The 18,045-nt window shown below is 44.6% G+C and overlaps 1 protein-coding gene across 1 annotated transcript in view; it reads right to left on the bottom strand.

Annotated features, from left to right (window-relative positions):
• The window catches only part of LOC128299898 (fibroblast growth factor receptor homolog 1-like), a 28,244-nt gene extending 13,082 nt beyond the window's left edge, over window positions 1–15,162 (bottom strand). Inside the window, exons 1-2 of the mRNA XM_053036039.1 lie at window positions 14,297–15,162; window positions 5,754–6,132 (exon numbers count right to left, since the gene is read on the bottom strand). Coding sequence (XP_052891999.1) covers window positions 5,754–5,898 — 145 coding nt within the window. The 5' untranslated portion in view covers window positions 5,899–6,132; window positions 14,297–15,162. The remainder of the gene's footprint in view (window positions 1–5,753; window positions 6,133–14,296) is intronic.
• Between the last annotated feature and the right edge of the window lie 2,883 nt (window positions 15,163–18,045).

The raw sequence follows: 18,045 nt of genomic DNA, 5'->3' as shown, positions 1-18,045 counted from the left end.
TACGGTGTTCACTCAACGCACTGCGACTGCGACGACAGCTTAAGTGACAGTTTGCCGGACACTAGACATCGTGGCTGCCGCACGACTCAGTACGCGGTCACCGGCCTGGAGTAACATTTTGGACGGTCCCAACTTCTCTGCTGTAATGTCATGTTGCGTTAGAAAACCAACCGTCTCTCTTGGTCACTCCCTTCCCGGGAGATGGCACTGATTGGAGGGAGCTGATGAGATTTATACGCCACATAAATGACGCTTGCCGCTACGGGCCGCTTCGGGTTCCCCAGGGCGGGCTAATTATCTGACGACAAACATATCATTGAGTTAATTATTTTAAGCGATTCAAAAGACCGTTTTTCGCGACCAACCTCGGCAAATGGTTTGGGGTGGATCGGCACGAAAGAATAGACACGCTAAGGTTCAAGTAAATTACCACATGAACAAGTATGCAAGCGACAAGAGTCAATTTGGGCTACAATGTGGTTTTGTTTTTGAGGAGTCTTTCTTTTTTTTTGGCATTCCGAAAGAATGTTCGTATGATAACTTCGTGCTCCTTTATTAAAAAGTGTGCAAACCGAATATTCCAACGGAGCGCTGGATGTATTCCAACCACGTACTGACCTGCTCTGTATCAAGCTATGGCGCGAGTATCCGAACGATCGAGATTCATTTATAAACCGTTGCCCATGGAATGGAATGCGTACACGACTATCTTGATGGGGAGAACAATGCGGTGCTGTTTTCTTGGCTTTGCAAGACAGTCAGACGAAGTTCGACCACGGTACAGCAGCGGAGATTGTTCGCGTTGTCAGTAAACGATGTAAGAAGATTATTTTTATATGAAAGTTGGGTTTCGACTACTCATTCCAACGTCCAGTACATTCTGCGAACCAAACAACTGGCCGAAATGATTCATATGAAGTACACACACAATTCTCAGAACCATTGAAACCAACAACAACTCCCAAATTGCATTATAAAAAAAACAAAATAACGATTTCAATAAAAAGCACTGGGAAATTGGCCATCACATCACACGGTTTACGTACTTTGCATAAAAATCGGTAAACATTCGCACCATTTCGCCCAAAGCGGAGAGTGTCTGGTTTTGACGAATCAATCAAGAACGGCTTGGAATCTGTTACATCTCCTGTCAATCGTCACCCATCTAATCGCGAAGATCTTTCCAAAACCGTCTCGCCTCAACAAACCCTGGAGATGGCGCCATCTTGGTTTGGTAGTCCGCTACCCCTACACGGATGCTTCCGACAGTGCGCCACAGCCGCATTGCGCTGCGGCTGCATCGTATGCGTAATCACTGCCTTTCCAAGAAATTCAGCAAACCAACACGAGATCCCATCAACATCAACAACGCTGTCTTCCGCGCCCCAGCATCATCAGTGGCTGGAACACAGGGCCGCGGATGTGTAACCGGCAGCAGTGTTGCTGAGATTTGACAGTATCAGTATCTTACCCTGAGGGTTGAGTCAGAATTGGCAGGAACACATTAGAATCGTAGGAACGGAGCCATAAAATTATGTACCAACAAATAAAAAAAAACACTGCGAGATGCAATGATTTGCTGTCTGGCAAGTTCAGCAGCTTTGGTTCCTCTTTTTTTTGTCTGACCCTGTGCGTTGTGTACGTGTACCGAAATTTTGGTGAACCATTTCGTACCCGGCGAGCTGCGTCGCTGCTCCGGAGTCATGTGTGCCAAAATCGCAGCTCAGCTCACAGGCGCGCCCCTTGAGTGTCTTGAGATCCTTCTGGCAAACGAACGGCACCCGTACAGCGGTCGGAACCCGGTGCGTCTCTAGGGCAAAGATCGCATCTAATAAAGTGATGCGATCGTATAAACAAATCATAAAGCGAACGATGTAAACATCGAGTTAACAAACGCAATAAAAAGGCGGCCCACAGAGATAGTCCGCCACCGGGGCCCCGTGCAAAACAGACGCCCGCAGTCGCTCGGGGACGGCGAAAGAAATGAACCCGCCCATCGCCCTACCGCGGCCAGGAAATGGATGTCGTCCGGTTGTGCGGCAAGGGTGTGTATGGGTTGCAACGGTGGCAACTAAATGGACCATTCAAAAGCGTCAGTTTAACGGGGGGAAAATTACTGCACTGTATGCAGGAAAGTGAGCGCGAGACGTAGGCAATGTTCAATTAATCCCCAATACGCGCCTGCCACCTCACGTGCCTTCAATACTCCCGCAACAACTCGAAGGAAGTCACAATGAGCGGTGGCATTTTTTGTTGCCCTCGGTGCCAATCCATTCGGTGGCTTTGACTGATAGGAAACGGCAGTAATAAGCCAACGTTAACGCATGTCTTCAGCGGAACCGCAGTACCAGTTGGATACGAACGAGTCGATAGCCGATAGATCCAGTACATGGGTGGTCTACTCCGATGCGTCACAGACGCGTCGGTGTGACGATTCCGTTCCGCAGGTCAAGGAACTGTTGCCGCATCTTGTATTATCTCTGCTGCATTCGATCGGCGGCCCATGCAAATCGCTTTATGCGACACATCCCAGATGACGGGAAGGAATTGCCCAAGCGAATTTCGATGGGAAGTAAAAGATGATTCGATCAGATCTTACCATTGGGCGCACCCTACACTTCATCAGCGTTTGCATTTGTTTGCTCGGGTTACGGGAGGGAAGTTCCTTCTTGACTAGAGCGATCTCGTTTAATTTTTGTCATTTTATTATTTCCTGTCTTCCTGGCCACATCGGTAGCTGCGTGTGACAAACTGGTCGGAGAACAAGTAATTTATGATCTCTATTATATGCGCCAGACGTAGTAGTCGCTCTCACTCTTTCTCTCTCTCTCCCTCTCACACACGCATTATGTTGTGCGCGCTGGCGTCTTCGCGACTTCAGGGCACAAGACGCCAGCATATGCAACTTCGACGTTGCTGTCCCTCGAGAGTGATCGTGAAGTTGCGTCAAGAGCACTAAAGAAAAAAAACACTCCGAGGTCGATTTAGGGGTAACACTATCCTTGGCCTATCGTTACAAACGGGTGCCAGAGCAGGAAAGCAACGTCTCACGAGAGATAGCATGAAATCGGCAACAAAATATCATTTTTCACATTCTGAAAAATGATGGCAAAAAAGATCCAAGTCAGACCCATAATGGGACACATTGTCGGGACGGTGCTGTGCTGTGGTGTGTGCTTGAAGGTTTCGTCAGAAAACAAAGAAGCTTCAAAGTGTCGCTTCAGGGCCTTGTCTTAAAAGGTTACGCAGGGCGCGGAAACGGCTAGGGCCGACATGACCTTCGAGATTCCAAATCCATGAAACACTCATCCGCGGGTCCCCCACATGGGAAAGGTTTGGCGGGGTGCGTTGCAGATTCGTCACCGATTTCTGGGCAATTTATTGGGTCTGCTGTCTGATAAGGCGTTCTGCCGCGCCTGTTTGCAATTAAATGTCGGGACAATCTGTGGCTAGCCTTAAAAACGCTGGTGGTGCTTTGATGCACGGATTTCTTTTGCTTAACTTTTTTTTTTGATTGACCCTCGCTCATCTGTTTTGTTACCATTCTACGGCGGCTAGCCTACGGATGAGAAGAATGAGTGCAGAAATGACTGCATACGATCGATCGGTCTGCATCACGTCGAGGTTGTACGACCAAAAACCACGACCTGTTTGTTGCTTCTTCCCCCGGCAACGTAATGCGGGTCAAACTCCAATACAGACCCGCCGAAAATGACCAAATCTCGTAAACAGTCGACCCACTTGCGTCCCCCATCCTGAAGTGAGGGTAATGTGCACGACCAGGCGTACCCACCAGCACATTAATGAATGGTTCAATGTTGTTGTTATTATGTTTGTTACTATATGTTCTTTTTTGTGTCGCTCCCAATTCACAGGAAAAGCAGTAAAAATGAACCGCGATGTTCAAAAATGCCACTGCCATACGTCAATCTCTCAAAATACGTACGCCGGAATGATTGCTGCTGTGACAATTGATCCCGCATACTGAAAGACGTGCGAGCTAAAGAATGTGTGGTCAATGGTAGTTCTACCAGGGGTCAGAACAAAGCCGAAATCAGGGAGTTTGCTTTAATCAAATGTACGTTTTTGCATGTCAGTAGACACGAGATTCGTAATTGCATTTCTTGCCTTGCGGGGAAAATCTTTATCGGGGTACATTGAAAGCAATAATTAAAACACAATTGTACGTTAATGAATTCTGCCTAATGTTTTAACTTATGTAGGGTGTTGGGAGAAAACTCTTGTTGTTTCTAATACATTTTACGAGAATACTCATTAATATAAATCTTCCGTAGCATTCAGATTCGAATAAATTAATGATTAATTGGGTTACTGCTTGCTATTTCAACACTATGGGAATTTTAATTATAACTATGGGAAAGATTAAAAAAATCATAAATACCATCATTGATTATGCTGGCGTTATTGTGTTTCTTATACCAGCAAATCATGAATGTTTGAGAATTTATGAACGTTTGTGGATGTACGATTTCTTAATAATTGAGTTGATAATGGTATTCAAGAATCTTCAAGGATTCCTGGATATCATGGGATCCCAGAACATTTCAAGTTATTCTGAAATTAAATAATCTTTGGAGATTTTTGGAGAGAAATCTTATGGAATTTAGGAACCTTAGAGGGGTCATCGATCGTCAGATTATAGAATGATCTAAAAATTGCATTGCATTGCAAACTAAACGATCCTTAAAGTCATACGACGAACAAATAGCAACAATTGCCTTGTGGTTGAAATACCACCATGGAAAACTGAAAACAAATCGCTACCGATGCTTTATGAACATTGTTGCTGTTACTAAACCAACGCGCGTCGGTAAATTATCGTTGATTGTTGTAAACAAAGGCTGTACGTGAATGAAAACGTGCAAGGAGAACTGTATAAAGCGAAAAGCTGGGAATCATATACATATAACAGTAGGAATTTGCAGGTTGCTCGATACGTGCAGAATGGATACATTTTCCGCATGGGTTGCAAAGTAAACAGACGAAAGTTTAGGCGAAGCAATGCCATTTTTCGTACCCACTCACCGGCCATACTTGAACCTCAGAAAACCATTCACTCTCCTCTTTGGTTCATTTGCAAACGGAACATCGCACACCAGAACATAAAGTATCAAATTTCCCACCGCAATGACCGCCAGATGCAGGAAAATTCGATTTCGCTTAAGCAAACACCACGGACGGTTAAGTGCCCCAGTTTGCACGCACGCACGTTCGGCCGTGCGGCTTTGCGATCGTGAAAATGGTAAAGAAAATTTTAAACTTTTCCGTGCCCCCTTTCGTGTGATGGAATGTGACACGCTTTCATCTGCCCTCTACAGTGCGCGGCTTCGCTTGTCTCTCGGCAAGTTGTCTTCTTCAGCAAGACGGAAGTACTTCCCTTCGTCAAAATGTTTCTAAAGCCGGGAAAAGTATTCCCGGTGAAAAAAGTGTGCATTATGCTCCCCTTCTTTTTTGTGACTGCCATTTTCCAACCCCGAGTGGAATGTGTCAAATGCTAAACGGGAAAATAATTATGAAAATTTCGGTGCTTAGTGGTGACGCGCTTAGAGGACGGGCATACAAAAACACAACACTAATGAGCCAGTTGGCCACAGAGCAGTGGCGCCGAGAAATGTTGTAAAATTACCAAATGAAAAAAAAAATGAAAATGAGGATGGAGATGGTTGTTGAAAATGAAATTCTGGTGGAAAATGCTTCCATTAATCAATACGGTACGATAAATCATCACTCACCTAAATTGATCCGTATTGTGTCCGGATCGGACTGTGATAGTTTGTACGGTGTGCTATGCCCAACACATAGGCTTACGAGGACTGCCACTATACACCACCAGCGTACACCGTTCGGAGCCATATTTATGAAGCAACTCTGTAGCATCAACAGCACAACAACCCTTCACATGTGATCAATTTGCACAATCTTCTTCTGGTAATTGGTCTAGCAGCACTACTGGTCCTTTTCACCCGGTTGTTTTACGCGATCGTCGATCGTTCGCCACACGATTCGATGACGCACGGTTTCACACACTCATCCACCTTGAACCTGGTCAGCAGCATGGCCGTTTCGTGAGCGAGGGACTTACACCACCGCCAACGTTTGTGGGATGCGTTTCTGCAAAAAGGGGAAAGAATAAAGTATAAATATTAATATGCAATTTTGTCAAGACAAATTCATGCGTGCGGTTCTGTGTGGCGTATACGGCATGTACACGCAAATCAACCCATTCCCATGCGCGTGTTTCGGGACGCGCTTCTCCGACGGTTTTCCCGCGAAAAGTGCGGTACCGACCTCCAGCCGGTGCGGTCTCGTATAATGTAACTGTCCACAAGGGCAGCATAACAATTTTATTATCTTCACATCCGCTACGCCGTGCGTACATGTGGCAAAACTGTTATCTTACTTTACTGCGGGTGGATAGTTGCAGGATCATCAGCGCATTGAAGATAACCGACTGCATCTTCCCAATCATCGGCCAACGCAGGACGTTCTGATCGGAGGAATAAACACACATGTTTGAGAAAATCTAAACAACAACCTATCGAGCCTTTTTCATTAGGAGCTAGCTGCAGGTTTTGAGGGATCGAAATGAATCTACCAACCAAACAACTAAACTAGAACGCATTAAACCGGTAACCAGACAGTTCAGAGAAATACGAGCAGGATATGTGTCGGATGGGATGGGCCGAAAGTTTATGAACTGTAACGATGCCGCAAAAAGCGCACCGACTGTTGTTTTCATCTGGCCTAATCTGGCGCTGGATGAAGGCTACAGGCTAAACATACCATTATGTAGCTATAAGTTAAACATTCCCAAAATGATAAAAAGGATTACCGCATCGGAACTTTGGAGGGTGTGTGCCTTCAACCGATAAAAGCATTCGTTGGGTTGTTTTGTTTAAAACCTTTCGGGTTTCATAGAGGAGTTAAAAGAAGTTAGTCGGAAGGTATTCGGTTTTGATCTAATTTTGTTTGAATTGCCTTTTTTTAAATTTAAAATTTGAATCCTTCTTCTTAAAAGTACCTTCAATATATATGATTTCTTAATATAAGTAATGTTACCGAGACGGCATTGTTCACCAATGGGATGTTTTCTTTCCATCAGGATTCAGAGCCGGATGGGATTTTCCACATGGTATTCTATATTTTACGCTCGTTAGACAAATTTTGTGAAAAATTAGCCCTTCCAATACGACATATCTATCATCATTAACCCCTTTTGACGGCAATTGTTAGTGAAGTACCCGGTTCTTAAGAGTATGTTTTCGTTTGCTGCGTTTGCTTTTGTCCGCTAAAATCCACTTCATTAACACACATGGCACCGAGCAGTCGAATGGAAGACTGTCACAGGACACGGCCATAAGCTACGCAGGTTCACCCGCCGTAGAAATGAGAAGTGGCAAAGGCATAAGAGAATTTCCCATCCCACAAGGGGTGTGTATTTTTTTTGGAAATGCTTGTACCTTACCCAAAAAAAAAAACGACCCAGAGTCCTTTAGCTAAGGCTGGTACTTCTGGTGAGACTTTAAAATGCAAAGTAGGCCATGCCAGCACTGTTGGCCGATATGGTTCGTAAAAATGCAACTGCACAACAGCGACCGATGCAGCAACCCCCGTTGCAGCAGTGCAAGTAATTATCCATTCCCATCCTCCGCATCCTTCTTGGCCATGGCCGGGATACCCTCTGGACCAGACAGCTAAATAACGTCCTCTCTCTCGCTCTCTTACTGTCGCTCTCCATTTCAGCATCAGCTTCAGCGTCCCTGGTTGAACGGTCCCGAAAAATGGGACATGAAAAACTGCCCGAAAATGAATGGCGTCCATGTGTTTGCTCATCATCCTTGTTTTCTTTACAAAATGCACGAAACCCGAGGACAGTAATTGTGGCGGACGTAAATAACGCCAAACGCCCAACGCTGCGCAGCCCCAGCGGACCGTCTATATCGTCCGGACGGCGAGAGTCCCTTCTCGCTCCGGTTACCATTAGCCGGCTTCTGGCATTCTGGTGTTGTCCATTTGCGAATATGGTCCACACGCTTAGCCGATGCACACTGAGATCGTGCAGAAAAAAAGTATCGCCTCAGCTCGGTCGAACTTTTGAATTCTGACGTTCGGTGGTAGGAAAAACTCACATTCAATTGTTCTGTCACCTCAAATGAGGCTTCATTGGATTTTTGTCGCTTTGGATGGGGTGTTTTTTTGTTGCTGGTAGTGTACGATGTCACATGCATTATTTGTGCATCGTTCTTGGATTTGAGGTACAGCTGGTGAATCTTCGCACACGCGTAACACCATTATCGGCATCGTTCGCGATCACGAGATCTCGACGAACAAACGAGAAGAATCGACGTAGCAAGGTGGAAGTAAACCATTTGAGCCAACGTTAAAACAAAGCGGGGAACTGTTTAGTGGCACAAAATTTAGCATCTTCGCTCACCCACCCCGTTCTTCAACCTTTTATCTCCATCCACTGACACAGTTGCAAACGGGATTTTGGGCACGTCCGTACAAAATAAGACTTATTAGTTGCTTTCGCTACTCGTTCGCATCAGCCCCCAAACTGTAATTCCATCACGCAACATATTGTGCGTTGAACATACCAAAATATGGGCAGGCCGTGTGGATACATCAAAAAAAAAAAACCCCCCGAACACCCTCCGGGGTTTGTATCGCACCGTGTCGCCAATACAAACGGTCCGATTGTGTCCGAGAAATCTTCAACAAAACTTGCCCTCGTGGCCAAAACCGGGTACGATTGTTTTATCGCACTCAATTTACAAAGTAGTATCTTGGGCCAGCAACCGGTGGTCTTCCTCCAAATTTTGGTTTGGTGAGCTTCTTAAGGTCCCCAGTCAATCTCACCAGTTTCGAACAAATCAAATTTATGCTGGACACGCATCGGGACGCGCGGAACAAACGAGCTGTATTATTTGACATTATTTTATGGCAACCACACAACAGTTCTGGTGACGAAGAAGTTTTTTTTGTTGTTGCTGTTTGGCATTGGTTTTGTTTTTATTAAGTGTGCACAGTGTGCGGTAAATCACGGCCTGTGAACGAATACCCGGAGGATCATCGGAGTTCCAATGGGGCACAAACAACAACAGCATAACCCCGTATCGTAGCACTCAATCAGCTCTCGTTTCAGGAGCATCTTAATTCCTGCTTAAAGGTTCAAATTGTGCCTCGGTCTGATCAACTGATCTGTGTGTGTGTACGATGGTCGGTGTCGTTTAGAAAGAACCGAAACCATCATCACAAAAAACGACCCCTTTTTTTCGGAGGGATTAGACGACCCGATGGCCACCGGTTTGGTACCGCGTAAACCCGAGACCCTGTGTGGACAGTGATTGCGCGTTCGTATCACTAACCGATGGGGCGTGAAGCAGTCTCACCCGGGGTTGAAGATTTGATTTAATTCAATTGACGAATTCTTCCCGTGTCCCTCCCCCGAGGGTCCCCGAGGGTCCCCGGGGGCACTTTGACACACGCTGGCCGGCTTTATCGCGGTCATCTTTTGATGATCCCTTTAGCTGGAAGGAAAACCCTCGGATAATTTGATTTATAACATAATTACACGCACCAACGATTTGTTACGCCCGTACCACTGTCGGAGGTCGTGGGATATTTCGGGGAGGGAAAAAAACACCTTGAGTTATCTGGCCGATGAATCAGTTGTAGCGAGTAGCAGTGTGATGTTATTTTTTACAATGTTTTTTACACTTTACAACACTCTGCGACCAAAGTTGCATTTGTTACCGAGAGGTGTAAGCAATTTGTCGTACCGTGGCGTCAGCTGCTGTCCGCCCGCGCTTTGTTATAACCTTGTCCAACGTTTGGCCTCTAAAGAATACTAGTCCGATGCACTTGCAAAATGGATGTGGCGTGTGCGGATGAAGTAGCTTTGCGACACGCACACGCGCCTCTCACTGCGATGCAACTCACCATTGCGCATGCATCGTCACCTCGGCGGGTGGATCGGCTTTTCCATGTCAGTTGGCGCGGTTCACTTGACAGCTCCATCTGCCCGTCGTACATCTTTTTGCGAGCGTGCTCGATCGGTGCAGTTTGCCGCACGGCAAACTCCCTTCATTCTCTGCCGGGGATTAATGCAACCGTGCAAGCAAAAAAAAGAACCCCCGTTGGAAGTACTGTCGCATAAATTACGCTTCGAACCGCGAAAACCGGGCAACGGATTGACAGCAACAGCGGCAATCGGCAGCAATGGCGGGAAGAACGATGCACGCGCGCGAATTTTGTCATTCGGCGCAAATGTAGCAACATAGCGGCACTCAGTTTGCCACTGAAGGAACGTTATTACATCAAACGATTTTGCGATGTTTTGATAGAAAGTAAAGGCATTGACATCGGTCCGGTAGCGCTTGGACATGCGCTGTGACCGCACGTGATAGCGTTAAGGGTTTCGCTCCGTTCGGACCGTTGAGGTACTACATCAAAGTTCAAGCTCTTGATAACTGGTACAGACTTCAACCGAGCATGGTGTTTTCACTCACCCCGAACGGAAACCATTTCGGGGCGATAGTGCCGCATGCCCTCGCTTTGTTTCTACCTTGACTCGTACGGCGGTGGAATACGCATAGACGGAGGACATCAAGGATTCTAATTGAGTGCCATTAGCGGTGATGATCAGCCATCCAGACATACATCCGGGGGCACGCATATACGCTTCCCTCACAATGTCCGGGAGAAGAGAGAGTGAGAGAGAGACTAAAACTCCTTTGGCCACTTGAGCGTCAAATCCCCCCTTGATGTCTTCTGCTGGTCGCCAAGAATTGACGGTCTGTTTTAGATGCTATCCTGCGAGCCGTCTCTGTGCCGATCCCTTGTGAAGTTCCATATTCAATTAGGCACGCAACATCAGCCCGCTTACCGTGGGCGAGAGCCTCACGGGCTCGTGACAGGGATTTTGATTAGAAGCTTCAACTCCTCGGAAAAAAACAGAAATCAATTTCCAGCAATCGCACCGCACGGGCCCCGACACATTCAAGATAGGGGGGACACTGTTTCCGAGCGGTGTAGCTGTTGAATACGAAATTAATCAACCCTCGACGGGAGGTAACGAAACCACCGCTCATCGCTGCTCCTTTAATGTCCACCGATCTGCCGTGAAGTTAGTTGGCTTTCCAGATCCTGTGCCTCTTCGTGGTGGATATGGTCATGCATTAATGAAACACCACTGGCAGGTATCGCCGTATGCATGATTAGATCTGGTGACGGTTTGTTGGTTTTTGTTTGTTTCGTGTGTTACTCCAACATTGCGCGTAGACATGATCGATGTTTGGCGCATGTCATGTGTGTGCGCGGGTGTTTCGACTACTGGGCCAGGCGTAAAAGTGAAACACAGTCTCCCCCATTGTTTTGGGGATGGTGGCAGCACTGTAGGCAGTGCTACCTACTTAGCAAAACGACTAGACGGTGGCACCCAGATTGCGAGGTTAGGTTCGAACTAGAATCTGGGTTAAATGAACGTCACATACTAATGGAGGAATGCGCACGAAACTGCGCACAAAGCGTTAGGTGGAATGCAACGAAGATTGTATCTGTAAGGTGCGCTTAGAAGGAATGGAAAGTTTATGAATATAACTTCCTTCCCCACTAGGAAACACCTAAACGTTTTTATGTGACTATTCTAACTAAAAGTATTAAAATAATTCACTTCAAAGTGTTCAATACCCCTTTAATTAAAATTTATTTCATTTTAAATTATTTATTAAATATTTTTAAGGATCTCGACAAAATATTTATGGGAAAAGCATTTTTCACTTTTCAAAAATTTCAAACACCAATAAAATCATCCACCTAAAGTGGATCGTAATTTTCTGCTTCCCTCTGATTGTCTACATAACTGCGCATTGTAAATTATTCATTTCAATCAAGCAAAAATTCAAATCATCGTAAAATTGTTTTTTTTTTCGCCTGTTCGCCCAAATTAAAACTGACTCTAAACAGTTCCGCTCTTAAATCGTACCGGTCGCACATTTTACAGCTGTAAACGTCCACTTAATGCGATCTATAACTCTGCGTGCGCATTTACGTGTGACAGGCGCATTCGCCAAAAAATACGAAAAGCACACGGATGCTTCCACTCTAGCAGCTCCCCTAAGTCCCGCTAATTAATTACCGAAATTAAACTTAATCCTAAGGTACATTTCTCACCCGGTGCACCGCACTCAAAGCGTGCTGAAGCGGGTGTGAAATTTTGAAAAATAAAATACAAATCTTCAAACACACGGCATCGACCGTCAAGCAACACCAAAAAAAAAAGACGCTTTATCGCTCCAAACCTATAAACAGCGTTTCGCTTAGCTGTAGAAGGATGACAAATGGCTACGACCCGTTGTGTACAGCACGCGAATAAAAATGACCGGATCGGAACGCCGGATGCAGAAATAGTGTCCCGGCCCCCGGGGGAGCCGTTTTCGGGCTGGTCGACGCGAAGTTCATTTATTTGGGTACAATTCATGTTTACAAAACGTGGCCCGAAAGCATGTTAGCTGGGATGTTACCTTTTTGCCGAACATTACTTCCCGACCCACTCAAATGTTCACTTCAACCCATCATCTGTCTTTCGGTACTCACCGCACTATGGCGACAATGCTCAGATGATCCTGCTTTGTGCATGCGTACTGTTTTGGGGGGCCCATGAAATATGAACTCACCAACAGTGAGAAAGTGTTTGGCGTTGGAAGTTGGACGAAACAAAAAAAAAACAAAACCTCCCCTTTAGACGAGGAAATCCTCAGTGTTCTTGAGCAAGGTAGTTGTATTGGGTGTCTAACTCGGTGCACTAAAAGTAGAGCAAAACTGTGACCGCATTTCGGTGATCCAACGACATGCAACCCTCGTGTCAGCATTCGGCCGAGCAGTAGGGGACGTCGCAGTAAATCAAGCGTCATGCTATTGGACAGTACAATAAATCAAATCCTTACAATCCTGGTGATTGCATAGCAAAATAGCATATTGCCACCCAATTTTTTGACGGTTGTTGCTGCTATTTCGTACCCGAACAACGATCGCGGTCACGGCGATCGAAGATCATTCTTTCTTGAAGCATATGGGATGATGTGTACAAAAAATCAGCCACAGAACGAAAAATAGGGAGGGAAAATCGATGCACCTTGCCCTGTGCGGGTCTGCGAGGTCTTCGAGAATGTCTGTTAGACGACTATCACGGACGGGGAGAGATCGAGACCGAATGGTTTGCCCATTACATTCAACAGAACCAGAAGCCAAAACTGTGTTCACCTTACCTCTGACCCATCGACAAAATGCTATAAATATTGATGTTTACACCCCGTCGTACAAGTACTTCCCTACCCCAACCCACCACCCACGACATCGTGGAGTGGGGACGCGACCTCAAACAGTGATGGAACCCCGTTGAGTGAGTTGCCCCCGAAACATGCTCGAAATTGGCAAAATGGAAAAAACGGGGAAACATTTCCCGCCGGGGCGCTACAAATACACACACATACAACCAAACACACAAACACACATTGGGGGAAGTTTTTCGCGGATTTTCTCACCAGCGGTAAACTTATTTTACCGATCGCTGCTATGTGAAGATCGAGGTGAAGATCAACGACGTGCGTGTTGATGTGTATTTCTTCACGCGGGTTTTTATTTTCCGTTAGCGATCGCGTACTTTTTCTATCTGTTTTGTTTTTTTTTTGCAAACATCCAATCGCGGTAACACTGCAATGGGAAGGTTTGTCTTCGAGCGAGTTTAAATCGCGTTCCCTCCTAACGGCTACACCTTGCAGCGAACGGTGATCCTTCGCGATGTGCTATGGATGGGAAAACGATCGCTATTTTTAAAAGAAACACCGCCAAACGCAACGATCGATTGATTGTTTCAAAATCGACCGCTCTACCGTGCGGTGGCACCATTTTCGTTGGGCCCGATACCTGCTTGTTGCCGCAGCGTGAGGCCCGAAGGACGAGATCGATGGGAAAGCGGTTCACAAAATGGTGCAAAGTAAAACTGTCTTTGATCCGAACAGCGTCTTATGGTGACAATTTATTTGCTGGGAAAATAAAGTTCTTAAACTGTTCTCTTTTTTGCAGAACATCTTTTCTGATTAAAAAATATTTTACTTTGATGGAAAAAGTCTCAAAATTTTCCGTTTTGCCTTCCCATTTTTCCATTCTAGCAATCAATTCAATTCATTTGTCAATTGATTGCTTTTTTTTTGTCCCTTGCATCCTTTGATCGTTTCTTTTTATATTGCTCCATTCATTGTTCATTTATTTTTACCTGATTGTTGTGTTGACAGCTTCCTACCGTGTGTCGTGTGTGACCCGTTTGCGTAATCCAATTTGTCCGTTTGTCAGCTTGGTAAAATCGTTCTTGTTTTGTCGCTTAATTCTCCGTTCCAACAGCTACGTTTTGCGGCATTACACTTGATACACACCTTTCTTTTCGGTGGTATTCGCGATGATACCGAACACTTCGAACGCAAAGGACAAATATCGCAGATCGAATGACAATCGATCCGATACTATTCCGTGGTTTTTTTGTTGTTGCTTTCTTTCTCGCTTACTCGTTTCGGTTCGTTTCGCTGTTGTTGTTGAATCTATTTTTTTGTTTATTTTTTACACTTTACAACACATTATTTTCTGCCTTTCAATTAAATTCGCACTTTTTATTCGACACTTGATCATCCAACAACACGCTGTTCACTGTTGGTGATATCGATAACTTTTTTGAATTCCAAATTTGTAGTCACTTGCATTAAGATAAACCCCTGCAACACATGATCACCGAAAAGGCTTTTCTTTTCATCTCTTCTTTTTGAAATATTTTTCTTCTGCGTGTTTCTTTTTTTTTCAAATCTTTCTTCTCCGTCTGCTGCGTCTCCGTTTTCTGGCCGGTTTATCTTCACTGCGCAACACATGGAGTTTCACATTTCACATATGGAAAAATGCACCTTTTACCAAACGTACTGGCACAGGGGAAGACTACACGCCACATGCACACTGCACTCGCCAAACAACAAACTATTCGACCGTCGAGGATTCGGGCACAGACAAACATACGCACGCGCGGTTTGCTTTGTGGAAAATCCTTCGATACGCGTAGCGTTTTCAAACAGCACCTACTGCGTGCGTCTTAGCGAACGGACCGTCAGTAAAGGACTGAGAAAATATGTTTCGTTGCTTTACCGCTTTCCCATAGCACGGTACGCATACTCACATTGCTCATTCGTTTCGTACGTGCTGTTTGGGTGCGCGCGAAAGTTACGTGAATGTTTTGGTATGGTGGTTTGAAACTCATCTAGCATTATGTTTGGAATTTTTAACCTTTTTTGCGTTAGATAGAGAAATAAGATTTAAAAAAAAATATGATTTTTTGTTTAAATAGACTCAACATATTTTTTGTAAAATTTCTCTAAACTAGATCAGGTTTGCGTAGTTGATATCAATTATACGATAGAGTTACATCTCATTGAATTACATTAAATTTTTTAGAGCGTTAAAGGGTTTTGAATACACACGGATTTTAAAATTGGACATCATGTGGACTTTTAATTAATAAAACTTCATTTTATAATATTTGAGTATTCTTGCTCTTCTAAAACATTTGTTTTATTTCATTGTTATTTCTAGAAAATTACCGTATATCATAAATTTGAAAGATATGAGTTGTCAAAATGAACTTTATTAATATTTTTTATACTTTGAAGACTTTGTACTTTATACAACTTGTACCTATAATTCGATACTTTTATATTAAATACTCACGATGTGTAAAACAATTTTGGAAGTACGTAGTCATTTTAACTACCATAATTAGTCGAGAAAGCAATACCCAAAGGAAGACTGTAGATCAATAAAAATCGACACAACTTACAGACCTACCCAACATGCACTCTCTATGCCATGTTTGCTCTCAACATATCGCAAGGATGCGCAATATGAGAAAGAGAGTTAGTTTACGGATTTATTTATGCTTCTCACAGCAATCGATTTCATCCCATTCTCGTTTGCTTTTCCTCACTACTCACCACGTTAGTTTTACCCGCGAAAGAAGAAAAGGTGCATTACTAGTTTGTCGTCTTTCTGCTAGTAGAATATAAAGTCATTTGTTTACTGATTAAAACCATTGGCATAGCATCAATTAATGTGACTGTCTCTGATGATAAATTATAGGTATGTAACAGTTAGGAAGAGTATAAGAAATACATCCGACATTAAACATATAAGATGGTTTTGCTATTTGACCAAACATTGTTAATTGTTTACACCGGCCATACTGCGAGCGCCATTTGCAATATGAATTTCGCCGGAAAAACGGAACACCATAATGATGCTTGTTTAAAGTTCTGAATTTCCTTCCTGCGCATAGCATCCGGTGGTATCCGGCCCTAGCCCTTTTAAGGAGTTTCATGTCTATGTTAATAAAATTTGTATCACAGTTTTCAAAGCCGCCGGAATCGGTATCCACATTTCCGTTGCAACTAGTACGCGGTTTACAATTCGTTTTCCTGTGAAGTTAAACTCACATCCGGAAAACTCATCCAACGTTTGGAGTGATCTTCATCATTCGACAGCGATCGTTCGGCAGCTCACCACTTGCAGTTCACCTTTGTTACTCCAGCGAACGATCCCCGGTACGGACTCAATGCACTGACGAACGCCGCACCGGATACGTCATCGTCATCGCACGTCAACGGAGCGTCCTCGATTTCGTCCTCCCCATTGCCTCCGCAGATGCCTGTGATGGATGGGATGAGGTGGAAAAACTGCGCTTCCTGTTTCCAGTTTTTTTGTCAGCGCTTTCTTCCTACAGTCTCGTCTGAAGGAAAATTTCCAGCGGGAAAGAAGGAAATGTTCGTCCCAATATCGATGATCAACACAAAGAGATGGATACCTTCGTAAAAAGGTGAGGGATTTTTGGTTTGCTGTTGCTGTTATTGCTACTCTACTATTAGTTGCCACACCATGCATGGTGTCTCGGGTGACAAACAGTTGTAAACATGACAGTTTAATCACGTGAGACCGTTTTGTGACGAGACCGACGTGGCGATGCGCTCTGGTTGCGATCTCGTTCCACGCTCCACGTTCCGACAACACCCGCTGCTTCAAGTGCAGACTGCCACAGCTAGATGCCAGAGGGGATGCACGCTCTAGGATAGGAGCGAGCATCCCCACGGTCAAAGCAAACCAACATCCGCCATTCGTCATCGCGAGACGTCGAACAGTTTGATGTGGAGTTCGTTGAATTGTGGTGTTCTGGCGAGACCTTTCCCGACGCCCTCATGCTCCGGTTGAAGTGCTGGGGCCAAGAACTATCCGAAACCACTGACCAGAGTGAAGAAGGCATGGTGGAAATTGTAGCAACCGTTGACTGCAGGAGTTTGCCGTGAGGATACGCGGAGGGGGGCCTTGGGAAGTGAAAGTATCCGTCACGCGGAAACACTCCGTCGGCGGAAGCAGAACGTGGCAGGCCCGTAAGCAAACGGCTTTTTTGGGGAAAGATATTTATTTTTAAGCAAACAAGATGACGTTTTGGCATCTAACGAGCAGTATTCTCTAGGGAGAGAGGGAAGGGAGATGAAAGGGAAATTGCTGCTTTACTCGTAGACTTGCACTCCTTTGCAGTGAGCTCTGTCCGAGCTAGACCTAAATCATCTCTCCACGCACCCAAGCAGCAGTTGGAAAGAAATGTTGCAATGGAAATGGAAATGTTTACAAATAACGAATAAATCAACAGACAAAATGATGAAATTTTAGGAACAAACTCGATGTTGAGCCAACAAAGTTACAAGTTACAAACGAAACAAACTTCAATGTTACTAAGTTCGTTTAAGAGGAAAATACGAACATTCTAAGTAATTTACAACATTATTCTTAGTTCTTAATACGCTAATAATTAAATTTGAAATAAAAAATATTAACAATCGCTGCACTCAATTCTTTTGGGCACTTCAACGATCGGTTGTTACTTTATAAACAAGCTCATGAACATTAATAATGTTGACTCCCCAAGCCCCTACTATCTTC

The sequence above is a fragment of the Anopheles moucheti genome, chromosome 2, assembly GCF_943734755.1.
Source record: "Anopheles moucheti chromosome 2, idAnoMoucSN_F20_07, whole genome shotgun sequence".
Taxonomy (NCBI): domain Eukaryota; kingdom Metazoa; phylum Arthropoda; class Insecta; order Diptera; family Culicidae; genus Anopheles; species Anopheles moucheti.
The sequence above is the reverse complement of the archived record's forward strand: the minus strand, read 5'-3'. Positions and strand labels throughout refer to the sequence as shown.